The sequence below is a fragment of the Hippoglossus stenolepis genome, chromosome 13 (assembly GCF_022539355.2).
Source record: "Hippoglossus stenolepis isolate QCI-W04-F060 chromosome 13, HSTE1.2, whole genome shotgun sequence".
Taxonomy (NCBI): Eukaryota; Metazoa; Chordata; class Actinopteri; order Pleuronectiformes; family Pleuronectidae; genus Hippoglossus; species Hippoglossus stenolepis.
The window spans coordinates 9,529,268-9,542,609 of NC_061495.1; the positions used below are offsets into that span (position 1 = coordinate 9,529,268).

Genomic DNA, 13,342 nt, shown 5'->3' on the forward strand with positions numbered 1-13,342 from the left:
TTTTGCTCCTGAGGGAAGTTTGTGGTTTTAAACTCTATTTGACAAACACTTGATCTATAAATATATAAATATATATATATATATATATATGTGTGTGTTGAAACTTTATATTGCTATAGCTGAGACTTATATTGTAATCATTATTTGTATTGTTTACAGTTTATAGTAAAACGCCCATTCCATTAAACAGAGTTAAATATCAGTTAGTAATGAATCAAAGGGTTGAGGTTCGTTTTTACTCGTTTGTTTATTTGTTTGTTCTCTTTTAGCCTCATAAATAAAATGTGTTCAGCAGTTTCTACTTCAGAGGCGCACTGCTCACCGCACTAGCCCCTCGCCACCGCTAGATGGCGACAAATAGAGACGTCCGTGCCTCCCATGTCAGTGATGGTGTGTGTGATTATTCCGCACACCATCGTTACACTGTGTTCTTCTTGCATAACAACCATGTCAGCCGAGCGGGTGTAAGACGGACAGCAGGTAAGAAGACACATTGCGGCTTTCACAGCTGACATTTCTCCCGTGCGCCAGCGGGACGCGCCGTATTGTTTGTCTTGGTAGCGAGCTATAGCTAGTTAGCTTCACTAGCATTGTGGCCTGTGGAGCGCAGTGGCGGAGGAAGCTAGCGCCGCTGAGAAGTTTGCGCGAACCGAAGTTGTGTTTCGTGTCATTCGTGGCGTTTGGTGCGAGTTGGGATTCATTCACGCGCGCTGCGTGTGAGAGGACTCGTCCGTCACTGTACAGATGCTGTGTCAACTGAACATTGCGGCTGCAGGAGCTGCTCCATGTTTGCAGCTACGTGCTAGCAGCTAATTAACTAGCTTCATGCAGGCCGTAGATAGCGGTCGAGTACTTGCATAGTGAAAGACTGGGCTTCCGGCCGTAGCCTTCAGAATAAGACGTCCAGTAAGCCATGTGTTGGGTAGTCAGTGGAAGAGTTTAAAGCAGATTTATTAAGTTTGACCCTGCGACATTTGCTGGTTGGAATTATGTTATAGTTATAAGTCTCGAATTGAATAAAAACAACTGAAATAATGTCATATTTAGTTTTCAGGATACTTTATTTGCTTGGCTGGTGTGGTTTATGGCCCTTTTCAGATCATACCAGTACCAGCTTGCAATAATAATCAAAGTTTGATCGTTATTTTGTTTATTTGTACACGCTGTCCTATTCGAAAGGATAAGCGATGGTTTTAATTTGAAGGAGCGCCGGCCCCCACTTCCCACGTCTCCGCAGCGGTTTTGTTGTGAACGTGATGAAGTTAGCAGCTCTGACAGGCGCGGCTAGCTAGCTAGCAGGCTAGCTGCCAGGCGAGGGACTTAACCCACTTAACCCGAGTGACACAGTGAGTGTGTTTACATATGGGTCGCAGCGGTTGTTGTTTAAACCGGGACAGACACTTGTGCTGACTCCCGGGTCGGTGCGGATTAGCTCCCGTTCAAACCTGCACTCATTTTTAAACGGTCCACAAGTGCTAGGTTAGCTTGTGTTACCGTTTTAACACCGAGCCACTGCTGGTTAACTAAGGAGGTGTTGAAGTGCAGCTACAAGTCAGTGTCCTTGTTCAGTGTGAAATATATATAACTGGTTTTATATCTACTCTCTCTGCGCTGGTAATATCCTCTTCTGAAATTTAAAGGCCACATTAAGAAGTATATTTGACCTGGATCATTAATACATTAACTTACAGCCACCAGCAATAACACTGTAAGGTTAATGGTTTTAATATTGTTTGTGATCAGTGCACGTGAGCAGCTCTAAGTATGGTTAACTTGCTACCCTTTATATAAATACAAATAACTTGTATTTCTCTCTCTCTCAGTCCAATGTCTGTTGATGATACAGGGCCTCTTATAAGTTGGTGTCAACTTTAACTGGGTCAGCTGTTGTGTGTGATCAGACCATACAGAGAGAAATATACAGTGTAAAGTAATAACAAGTACTGTGATGAAACATGAGGAAGTTTGAGAATTTACGCTAATTTTGTGCTGTTTTCATGGGCCTTGTGTTATTAAGATTATTGAAGTCATGTTGTACGCAGATTAGTACGTTAACTTCTTTAATTTTATGTTCCCATAAATTAGAATATGTTTCTTTAACACATTACTGATAAGTAACCTTCACAGAAGAAGGTCAAATTAGGGTTTGTAAAGAAAATGTTGACCTGAAAGTTTAAGCTTTCCTTCGTAGTTACAATTGTCTGTAATTTAGGTAATTTTATTCATGATGATATTCTGTTCTGTGTCATATCATCACACTTCGGGCCACACCATGACAGATCTTAATGTAATCAGGCAAAACCTCTGGCTGTCCAAAAAAAAAAAAATGTTCATGCTTATTTAGTCACATGAGAAATCTATGGAACCTAAATGTCATGAGTCTCTGATGCTAATTAAGGGAGATATGGACAAACAAAGCCTGAATCTATTTGAATAAATACAGTATGCTATCCCAAATATAAAAAAAATAACATGAGTGATTATAACAGTAAAAGGGGAATTGCAAAAACATGGTGTTGGTCAGGCACATGCAAAATTACCAATTTATTAGTTTCAGCATGAAACATTTTAATAACATCTGTGACTGTGTGGCCCAGAAGTGATGTTTTGCAACAGAATGACCCACTTATGGTTCAACCAGTTTATTGGTTGTAGGCTTTTATGACGCTGCCGATATTGACCTAGACTTCTGTTTCTCCACTATATTTACAACATGGACTAATGTGGCAATATAATGTCTCTTTTTTTCAAATAAAACTCCAGAACTACTCTATGTAAGATGAACGCTGATGACAAGTTGGATGGCATGCTGCTGAAGTGCAGCAGCGGAGGGATAGATGGAGGAGGGCGAGTCGGGCTGGCCGGCGGAGGAGGACTAGTGGTGATGACCCTGGGTGAACGGTCACTGGTGAACCACCCTCTCTTGGCCGAGGACGACGACGACGATGAAGACGACGAGGAGGAGGAGGAGGACTTGACCGGGACCTCGCTGGTCACTCACGACCTTGTCCCACCAGAGCAGCTGATGATGCAGGAGGAGATGATGAAGAATAATGGTGGTGGAGATGGAGAAGAGGAGGATGGAGGAGGCGAGGTGGGAGTGCATTTCCCCCTAAAACTCACCAATAAGTTGCCGTGCTTGCTACATATGCCAGTGAGTCCATGCTGGTTTAAGAAGTAGTCCATGTATTGATAAGATTATTTGTGTGAATACTGTTCTCACAGTTCAGTGTGAAGTGATGTTTACGTCATTCTCTGGCCTGTCTTTTACAGGGAGTCAGTTCATTCATCACTGAAAATGTATCTTAGGCATTAACACATGAAAACCACCCTTGCCCCAGTTAACAGTTGTACACATTCATAGTCAAAAGAGCCTAAATAGTCTTAAGTAACATATACAATATTTTTGAAATGGATGGCTGTTTAACATTTCACTTAATGACAGTAATTTTAAATTTATAGGGTTAAGTATCGTGTGTTTTTTTTCTAAGCGAGTGCTTAATTCTTTACTTAATTTTACTTTACTTTATTACCTTTATTTGACAGGAATGGTTCATATTAACAACATTTCTGAAAATATGCCAGAGTTAGCCACAGAGGCTAATTTCCATCTGTAGTCCCCTGGGCAGGCAATAAAAGTGCGACATAAACAGGGACTACTTTACATAAAAGCAAGAACAACAGCTGTTAAAAATACACAGAAGGAACAGTACATGGCAACAAATAGCAGGACAACACAATTTTTAATATAAGGCCTGGTGGTGAGGTGTGAACACTTTGCACAGAGACATTGACAATCAGAGCAGCTGCCAACCTGAGCACAAGAATGACATGCAAAACAAAAGATAACAAAAATACCATTTTGGTGTTCACAGTTTTGATTTCGAATCAACCAGGCTCTTAATGTGGAGAAGGAATGGTAGTTGGCACAGTTTCTTATGTGTTGCTGTACTTTTTAAAAGTATGGAAATGTTAACAAATCTAAATAACAAAGTCACTTAAATAAAACCAAATCCAACTACAATAATTTAATACTAAATGATAGTTTCAGTGCTTAATACAGCAAACATGCTCCAGACCAGATGCTCCAAACTCTACATCAATGGTCTCCCCACTGCCGAATGATGTGCTTGTCATGGAGTCACGCAAGAAGTCAAACACACGGTGCAACCTTCTGTTTTCACATTTGTCCCGTGTGTCACCAGATGCTTCATTATGCTTGTCGTGTTCCTCCCTTTACACAGAATTGTTTTCTGCTCATCCCAGTGTGGGAAACCTCTCACGTGAAATCCAGCCACACTTTAGCTTTAGGTATTTTTAGGTTGTCGTGTCAACTCGCGTTTGAGGTAGCTACGAGCTAACTCTGGGCTAATGTTACATGCTGCCAGAGCCTTGCAGAGTGTGTGTTGCTACCGTACTTAAGTGGGCATGCTTATTGATGTTTATGTTGCCTGTAAGCACGGCAGCTATTTCAGTACAGAGCTCAGGCACTAAAATGAGGCACCGAAATCTGCGTTGTGATTTGGTCTGTCAGGTACAGACCATGTACAAAACCTCTAATGTATCAAGTCGAAACCCTAAGAAGGTCAACTGGTCCATAATCAGAGTAAAGAGAGAGAGACTGCAAACCGAGGAAAGCATCAACCAAAAATGTTTGTGCTTTCTATTTCTCTGCATCACAGAAAAGTAAAGATGAGATGCAGCAAATGTGCACCCCAAAATGAAATTTTTCCTGTATATAACAATTGGATCGTATTTTCATAGGTTCGGGCCATCCAGTAGGTTCTTTTCTGAAATCCTGGAGAGTGGCAGTATAATAAAAAAAAAACTCTCTCACAGTATTCTCTCAGCATACAGGTTTTCTAGGACTAGTGGTTTTCCTCTGGTCTATTATCCCTCCAGCAGGGGTAAATCCTTAGAGGATGCTTGAACCACATACACTGGCTGCTTAAGTTGTGAAGGAGCTGCTGCTAAATAGCGAGACCGCCTCACTTTGGTTGTTTGAGTGCTGGATGAGTGGGGGGGGGGCTTTAGAGGAGGTCATGTATCTGACTTATCTATGGTCCTACGTTAACAGATGAGCATCAAGCAGGAAGTGAAGCTGTCTGAACCAGCAGTCCAGATAAAGAAGGACAAGAAAGGATCCAAGGACCTGCTGGTGTGTCCCAAGAAGAAGAAAAGGAAGCAGCATTCACCAGCAAAGGTGAAGGTCACAACACAACAGAAAATCAGGGTTTAAAACCTGTTTGCAAGCTGGAGGGATGGAGGGACTGATACATTCTCTCAGAGACAGCGGAAAGATTGACACAAATACCCGTGTTTGTCTTTGTTTTTTTATCGTAGATTCTCAGCAGCAATGACGACGAATCATTGGGCATGCAGAATCCCAAGTGTCACATCTGTAGTCACTGTAATGCTGCATTCAGAACCAACTATCATCTGCAGAGGCACGTCTTCATTCACACTGGTATGAGTTACTCAGTCGTGTTTTTTTATGTTGCGGTTGGATTATTTTTCCATTATTGAAATGCTAAATCCAAAAAGGGGCCTTTAGCAGTGTTCAGCTTTTTGTGCCTACACAGAGGTTTCTGCATATTTATGTATTTTATTCAAACTCTAGGTGAAAAGCCATTTCAGTGCAGCCAGTGTGACATGCGCTTCATTCAGAAATATCTCCTCCAGAGACACGAGAAGATCCACACTGGTGAGTGAAGAATACAGTCAGTATTTACTAGGATTTTATTTATCATTTTAGTCTCTTAGAAGTGAGTCTGGTGTTTCTCAATTTTTTTGTCTGTTTGTGTTTAGGTGAAAAGCCTTTTCGCTGTGATGAGTGTGGGATGAGATTCATTCAGAAGTATCACATGGAGCGACACAAGAGGACTCACAGTGGAGAGAAGCCCTACCAATGTGACTACTGTCACCAGGTACGTTGTTACATAGACAATCTGGAGGTATAAAGATAGTTTTGTAATCCTATTCACCCAATTCACATATTGATTTGTCCTTTTAGCATCTTCATTACTGTATATTTATATTATAAATACACACTTTATTCTATTCTGTATATTTTTATTTAAGAAAAAGAAGACAAAACAATCACCAAATAAGCTGTGACTTGTGTGTGCCTCCATCCACAGTACTTCTCCAGAACAGACCGGGTTTTAAAGCACAGGAGAATGTGTCACGAGAACAGGGAGAGAAAGACCAACAAGGCTGCTGGAAAAGTGGGAGCTTCACGTGAAGCAGATTCTTTAGGTCTCCCCATGCTTGCCAAAGAGTGCTCACTGCCCAAGAAAAAGCGCCAGAAGTGTGCAGACAAGAGCTCAGGCGCTTCCTCCACTGTCCAGACGGAAGGGCACATCATCGCTGTTGTAGAAACGGAGGAGAAGGAGGAGCAGAGACAGAAAAAAATTGAAGGTGTACCTCTTTATGATGTGTCCTCCAAAGTCAAACACGAGTATGTGATCGCTGACTACTCAGTGGAGTTTCCTGAAGACACGGCCGGCCACCACCAAGAAGAAGAAGACGTGTCATCAGAGGAGACGACCCCTCCTAAGCTCGTTCTGAAGAAAGTCCCCAAGAGGAGTCTGAAACAGTCCAGTGAACAAACTCCTCCGTGTCTGTCCACGTTGTCTTCCTTCGAGGAAAATACCAAGGTCACACAGTATACCTTTGAAATCGTGGACAAGCAAGGCCTTTTAGAAATTGAAAGCAACACTGAACTGGAGTCAGTCGAAACCCTTCAAGGTGGACCAACAAAGCCAGCAGCCAGCAGCACAAACTACGACGACGCCATGCAGTTCCTCAAGAAGAAACGTTACCTTCAGGCTGCGATGGCCAACAACAGTCGGGATTATGGCCTGAACACAAGCAGCATCTCCTCCCAGCCGCCTGTTACACAAACCGTGGTGTCAGCAGTCATTGACGAAACTGTCCCCGTCACCATTCTGGATTCGCAGCCAATCAACGCAGAGATCAAGGCAGCTCACGACAAGAGTGTGTTACCAGATGAGGTTCTTCAGACGCTGTTGGAGCACTACTCCAACAAAGCTAACGGGCAGTCGGACATTTCCTTTAGCGTAGCAGACACGGAGGTGACGTCAAGCATATCCATCAATTCCTCCGACGTTTCAGACAGCAGCCCCGTTGAGAGCCTCGGAGCCTCCAGCGCCCAGGCTCCCCCGGCGACAGAGAAGGTCAGCCTCCTGCAAGAATACTCCAAGTTTCTCCAGCAAGCCCTGGAGAGGACCAGCCAGAACGACACCTACCTGACCAGCCAGAGCCTCAGCCTGGTCTCTGAAAGCCCCACGTTAGCCGGACAGCCTCTGTTCTCCACAGAGAAACAGTTTCCTTCCCCCAGCAGGTTCAAATCAGGAATGAGCTCCCCGCTGAGGTCCACTTTAGACAAACCTCACTTTGGATTACTGGTCGGGGACTCCCAGCACTCGTTTTCATTTTCAGGCGATGAAACCACCCCTCCCTCCGCAGTGTCCCCTGCTGAGGAGGACTTTCTGGAGCAGGTCTCGCCCTCTAAAAAGACAGAGTCCTCACCGGGAATACTGCAGACATTTCAGATAAGCTCCTTCGATCAGAACTTCAAAACTCACTTCCAGACATCGAGATCTGGAGCCTCCTCACAGTTTACTGTAAACAACGGACAAGTAAGTCTCCGGGGACACAGCACGGACTTCGCAGAGTTCCCCTTAGTCAGAGTCACTGAGACCAGATCTCAACTGAACTCCTCCCCAGACGTTTCATCCAGTGAAACATTTGGCTGAAGGGACCGGGGACCGGGGACCGGGGGGTGGGGGGGTCGTCATTCATTTCTGTCAATAATTTCGGCTGCACTTTATCTCATGTCTCCTGTTTTGCCAAAACAAGTCCTGTTGTAAACGAGTGCTCTTTCTCAAAGCATTTTTATCAGAAAACTCATTCATGATCTTTTTTTCTTGCTAAGTTCAACATTAACTGAATGGAAGTACTGACAATGAATTAATCACGAGCATTTCCCCTTTAAAAAAAAAGTGAATTCTAATCATGTGTGGGTATATTTCTCCCTCCAGAATGTACATGAAGAGACAAGGTGACCAAAGTGTTAAGTGTGAGGAAATAATATGAAAACAATAATGAAATATTCTCTCATACTTTTGCCATAGAGTTTATTTTGAATGTTTTTATTTGTCAATCAGTTTGCCTTTTGCTGCTTAATGCAATATTTCCACTATTTAAAATGTAGGCCCTATTTATGTATGCCTTTTTTGCTCTTTCTGTAGCTACCTCCCCCGAGCTGTGTATCTGGTTCAATTTCAGTTCACTATGACGCCAGGGCCACACTGGATGGGTGAGCGGTGCTTGTGCATTGCAGTCCGTCTCGCTTCTCATTTCTGTGCCTGTGTCATCACATCAGAGCGGCCACACTGCCCATGCTTTTCTTTTAGATAGTTTTCTCTGAAGTACCGCACTTGGTTCACAGCAAAATAGATGGTGAAAATGAACTTTCACCAGAGTTTCAAAGACAAACGGTTGAATATGTCACAAACATGGATATTTAGGTAAAAGCACCCTCGCGTTTCTGTTGACTGAATCCATTTATCTGTTTTAACAAGGTGTTGTTATTATAGGACCAGAAGATGCACAACTTTCCTACTGTAGAGTCCTGGCATTTAGTTGAGCACATAACTTTATTATACTATATATATATATATATATATACAGTCATCAAAGCAGAAACTTCACGTAGCAGCTTCGCAGCAGACACACAACAGACACCTGAACACCAAGCGAGCGAAATGCAGTAGATCAGTGACGCAGCTGTCACACACTGCACACTCACCCAGTGTGGCCCAGGTGGGAACTCCTGTTAAACTGCTCATTAAAATGAAACCATCATTAGAGATTATTGACTATATGTCTTATTGAACTGGCCTAAAATGGGTGTTTCTACACAATGCGTGTAATGACTGCGACAGAAAAATACTGAACTGACATTGTTTGTCAGATCTGATTCTCATTCACAGATTGGACCTGATTTGGTTTCTGTGATGTCCAAAAAAATTTGATATTCTCAATCATGAATTGTTTAACAGTCATGGCTGAATTTCCAGGCAGTGACTTTTACAAATATAACTTCAGTGCAGTATAAACTGTGCAATATATAAAAAGGCTGGGCTGAATTAGATCTGAAAGATTTTCTCCCCCCCCCAAAAAAAGCTGCACGCATGTAATGACTGCAGGATAATTCTTATTTTCTCTTGGTTGTTGTGAAATCACATAACAGGATTGTGCTTAATGTTTGCACAACTTGCACATTCTTCACTACAAGGGATGTGGCACTTATTTCACAGTGGATGAGTTGCATTATACCTTTATTTAAAAAAGGCAAAAACTGAGATTTCTGACATGGACCACTTACAGTGAAAGCCCCTGTGTCAGATTTACATTATGAGATGACCCTCTTTGCTTTAGTCACTTAGCTGCAGCTTGATGTCTCGTTCTTATCGGAGCTTGCACAGGTTTCTGGGGAACAAAACAACCATGACGAGAACCCTTTCTTTTCATTGAAGGTCAAAGGTCAAAGGAAACAAGGTGATTGGATTTCAAGTTTCATCAGTTTTGTATTTGTGCCTTTCTTTCTTTTCTTTTTTATCTTTTTCTTTTCTCATTCTTTTACATGCATTTCTCTGCCAATGTTCTAAAGTTACTAATTCAACTTGCACAATAACAACACACATAAGCTATATCAACCTGTTCAGTCTGTGATGCGTTGAGATGTGGGAGCTTTGTTTAATTTTGCCCGTTATAGACTTTAAGAAAGAAATAGCACAGAGTCACGTCTCAAACCATTATCTGTACCATGCTACAGTTTGTCCATATGAGTCATGTTATATATATATATATTCGTAGTTTTGATAATGATCAGCTCGTAAGCAACATCTGTCTATAGGCCTTGTTTTACATATGGTTGAGTGAGGTCTCTTCTGTACTTTATCGCACTGTTCACTGTATTCCACGTGTACATGTTTGTGTAACGTCTTAGGTGCTATTGTGTTGATCACTGTACCAACGAAAATTAGGTTCTCTCCCTCCCCCTCGAGCTCCCTCTTGTTAACGTTTCTGCTGACAATCAGGGACAGACGGACATAGGCGCCGATTCTGTGGGTGATCCGGGGTAACATTAGCATTGATTTGATACTAAAACTAGGATTGGTAATCCTGGAAAAGATATCAAGAGCAGGCTACCCTTTGAAAAAAAAAAATGCAACGAAACATCCCACCCGCTCCCATTGGCTCTCTCTTCAAAGCTACGCCTCCAAAACACATGAACATACACTGACTGACAACTGCTGGAAGCCGTCTTTTCCGTGACTTGCCCGCTAACTTCCGTCTATCGTCTCTGCTTCAGCTGTGTGTCTCTCCAGCTGAAGACTCCAGTCATGCGCAATCAGAGCACAGGCAGGGTGCACACATACATGCAGGTTGGTTAGTGATTGTGAACAGGATTTCAACAACTAGGATTAAAAGTGTTTCAGAAACAACTGACCAACCCTAAACTTCACGGATGGTGTGAGATTACAACAACTGGAGGGACCACACGTCTGTGATTGCTTGCTACTCTGTCAGTGTCCTGCTCAAAACCCTAATCCCCAATCACCGTCAGTTAAATTTAAGATCTCCGGTCATATGTTTTATTTAGGGCGAGTGTCAACTAAGATGAAAGTTACTTCACGGCTCACTGACCTGTGTGTGTGTGCATGTGGGTCGTCCCTGTTAATTTCCTAAGGTGCTGAAATGCACGCATTTGTCTACTTTTTACAAATCCGCAATTCAAGTAAGCTATGGTTTTTGCATTAGCTTTATTTTAGGACGTGGGGGGCGGGTCGGCGCATTCAACTGTTTCAAGCACCCATTGGCTGCGGCATAAATCACCCACCCGCATTAATCCCAAGATACTTTATTTTATCCTCATTGAACATTCCCTCTAGAATGTACAGACAATATTCTGCTGTAAATACATTGTATATTTTTACGTTCTGAGAAGTACTGTTAGATCTCTGTGTCGATCGCGGGACAAGGCTCATGCAAGAGACACTTTTTGTCAGAGAAGGGCACATCTATTCGTTTTCAGCATTCACGCTGCGTGTTCCTGAGGATAGTGTGTAAACAATGTTAGTAAAAGACAATTTACACTTTTACGGTTTTATTGGTGATAAAATTGCTTGGGAAGTTAATGCAGTTGATTTTTGCATCATGATGGGTTTTTACTGTACAAATCTGTATGTAGAAAAGCACCCAGAAAGTAATACTCCAGCATTTTAGTATTCAACCTCAGCAGCTTAAATTCATGTCAGTTCAAGTAGATTTTGTGTGGAATATCACGCAAAAAAAAATCTCTTTCCGTAGGTAAAATATTCCTTTACCTCCCTGTTTCACTGAAAGCAGTTTTTAAAAGCACATTGCAGATGAGTAATTCTGTTTTGGGAAATTGTAAACTCCCTTAAAATGTTCATTTTGAATTCAGTTACAAAAAACCTGTTGATGGAGATTCATGACCTTTTATGAGCAGAACAACGGTATTTTTCCTTTTAATGAACTACTGTCAGTAACCTGGCCATAAGTGTCCTTGTATAAGCTAGAGAGAAAAAAAAAGCTTGTCTAAAAAAAGAAAAAGATCTGAATTATGAATTTTTTGATAAAAAGTATTTTTGAAACATGTCATCTATTGCTACCCTCGTTTTCTCTCTGTATAAGTCCTTTGTGTCAAGATGATTCAAACAGGATGGAGCGTGAACCTGAACAGGCGTTTTCATACTTTTAACGAACTCTGACGAGGAAGCCTCATCGCTCCACTGCCACCGTGGGGCGGGAATAGCGCTGATCTTAAGTTAGACGGTGAGGTTTGTTTGCATGGGCTCTAACTTGTCGGGTCGAGTGAACTTGTTCTTTTGTTTTTTTTAATAATGTGCAGCTTTAATTGTAGCTGGTAAATTTCAGTCAAGTAACCCCATATGATTAGAACTTTTTGCAATATGTTATGGTTTGTAAACAATCAGATTAAATTGTTGTTTTGATTGTTGTGTGTCATGTCCTTATAAATAAAAATGATTCACAACATGAGCTTGGGTTGTTTTGAGATGAAGAGGCCTTTCAGCTTCTGGGGCCACACGTAGAATAATTAGTTGATTTCATTTGTCTGAGAACAATTCATCGAGCAAAGACCATTTCCTTGGTGTTGTTGTATTGATTGTATTCAGACTTTGTTAGATCTTGAATGGACTGTATTTAAATGTAGTGCATTTCCAGGTTACATTACAGGTTACACTCACCTATTCACACACATTTATACAGCACTTCTATACGCAGCACACTTCGTTTCATTTATTCATGTAATGTGACTCCAGACCATGATCACGTGTATGGAGCCCAAACAGAACATACAAAACAAAACAAAACAATGGCACGGTTGAGCAAATATTACTTAAACAAAGGAAGGACGTTCAAGCTTCAAGTGAACAAATAACTTGGCTTTTGTGATTGTAATAAAATAATTATTTCAAACACAGATGGGCTGTTGGGTAATACTGAAGCAAAATACTTATCTCAATAACTCAGAATTCTTACATTCAAACAAAATGTGAAATTCATCTCATTACCAAGGTTACAGACCCGCTGGTTTCTGTTCAGCCCTTTATATCTTCACATAACCTACAGTATTCTGGTGTTATTCACTCTAGAATTACAGATAGCCTGCCTCTTTTGGGTTTTTCACATAATCTGTTCTCTTCCAGTTTGATTTGTGGTACTACACGGACATCCCATGATCAATGAATTGATCTTTTAGCCTCTCTTCGATTATTAGTGTTAACCGATTGATGCTGCTACGCTTGTGTGTGAGCCAAAGGTAAGAAAAACCTATCACACCATTCATACACAGCGGCGCAGCCATAGGGGCAATTCGAGGATCAAACCATCAACCTCCTGGTTAGTGGGCAACCTGAGCACACTACCCCCTGATCCACAGATCCTCAGTGATGAGTTTTAAAAATAATAATAATTTCACCAATAATAAATCTATTATCAAAAATAAAAGGAAGACAACGTCATATAAAAGAAATAAAAATAATAAAATTAAACAAACAAAATGATTTATTTATATTGTAGGGCTACAACAATAAACTATCTTCAGTTTATATCAATCTGTTTTTATTTTTGTATTTGTCATTAATGTCAGGAATTGTTGAATAATGTCCATTTTAGTTTTTTAAAAGAAAGAAAACTTTCAACCCCCAAAAAGTATCTAATGAATGAATCAGCTAATTGTATAAATAACAGAAGGTAGTTG

The 13,342-nt window shown here is 41.3% G+C and overlaps 1 protein-coding gene across 4 annotated transcripts; it reads left to right on the forward strand.

Annotated features, from left to right (window-relative positions):
* Positions 1-343: 343 nt before the first annotated feature.
* Positions 344-12,117, forward strand: znf148 (zinc finger protein 148). Of its 4 annotated transcripts, none has more exons than XM_035173713.2 (7): positions 344-480; positions 2,764-3,154; positions 5,078-5,203; positions 5,344-5,467; positions 5,621-5,704; positions 5,809-5,927; positions 6,141-12,117. In XM_035173713.2, the coding sequence occupies exons 2-7, from the start codon at positions 2,780-2,782 to the stop codon at positions 7,779-7,781; spliced, it is 2,469 nt and encodes an 822-aa protein (XP_035029604.1). In that variant the 5' UTR covers positions 344-480; positions 2,764-2,779; the 3' UTR covers positions 7,782-12,117. The 4 variants fall into 4 exon arrangements, with proteins under 4 accessions (XP_035029604.1, XP_035029607.1, XP_035029605.1 ...); XM_035173716.2 differs by having other exon boundaries at positions 2,764-3,094; XM_035173714.2 differs by lacking the exon at positions 344-480 and adding an exon at positions 1,065-1,346.
* The last annotated feature ends 1,225 nt before the right edge of the window (positions 12,118-13,342 follow it).

Coding starts and splice junctions, on each gene's coding strand:
- znf148 (XM_035173713.2), top strand. CDS start 2,780: ATGAACGCTGATGACAAGTTGGATGGCATGCTGCTGAAGTGCAGCAGC. Junction 3,155..5,077: donor CGTGCTTGCTACATATGCCA/GTGAGTCCATGC, acceptor CTACGTTAACAG/ATGAGCATCAAGCAGGAAGT. Junction 5,204..5,343: donor AGCAGCATTCACCAGCAAAG/GTGAAGGTCACA, acceptor TTTTTATCGTAG/ATTCTCAGCAGCAATGACGA.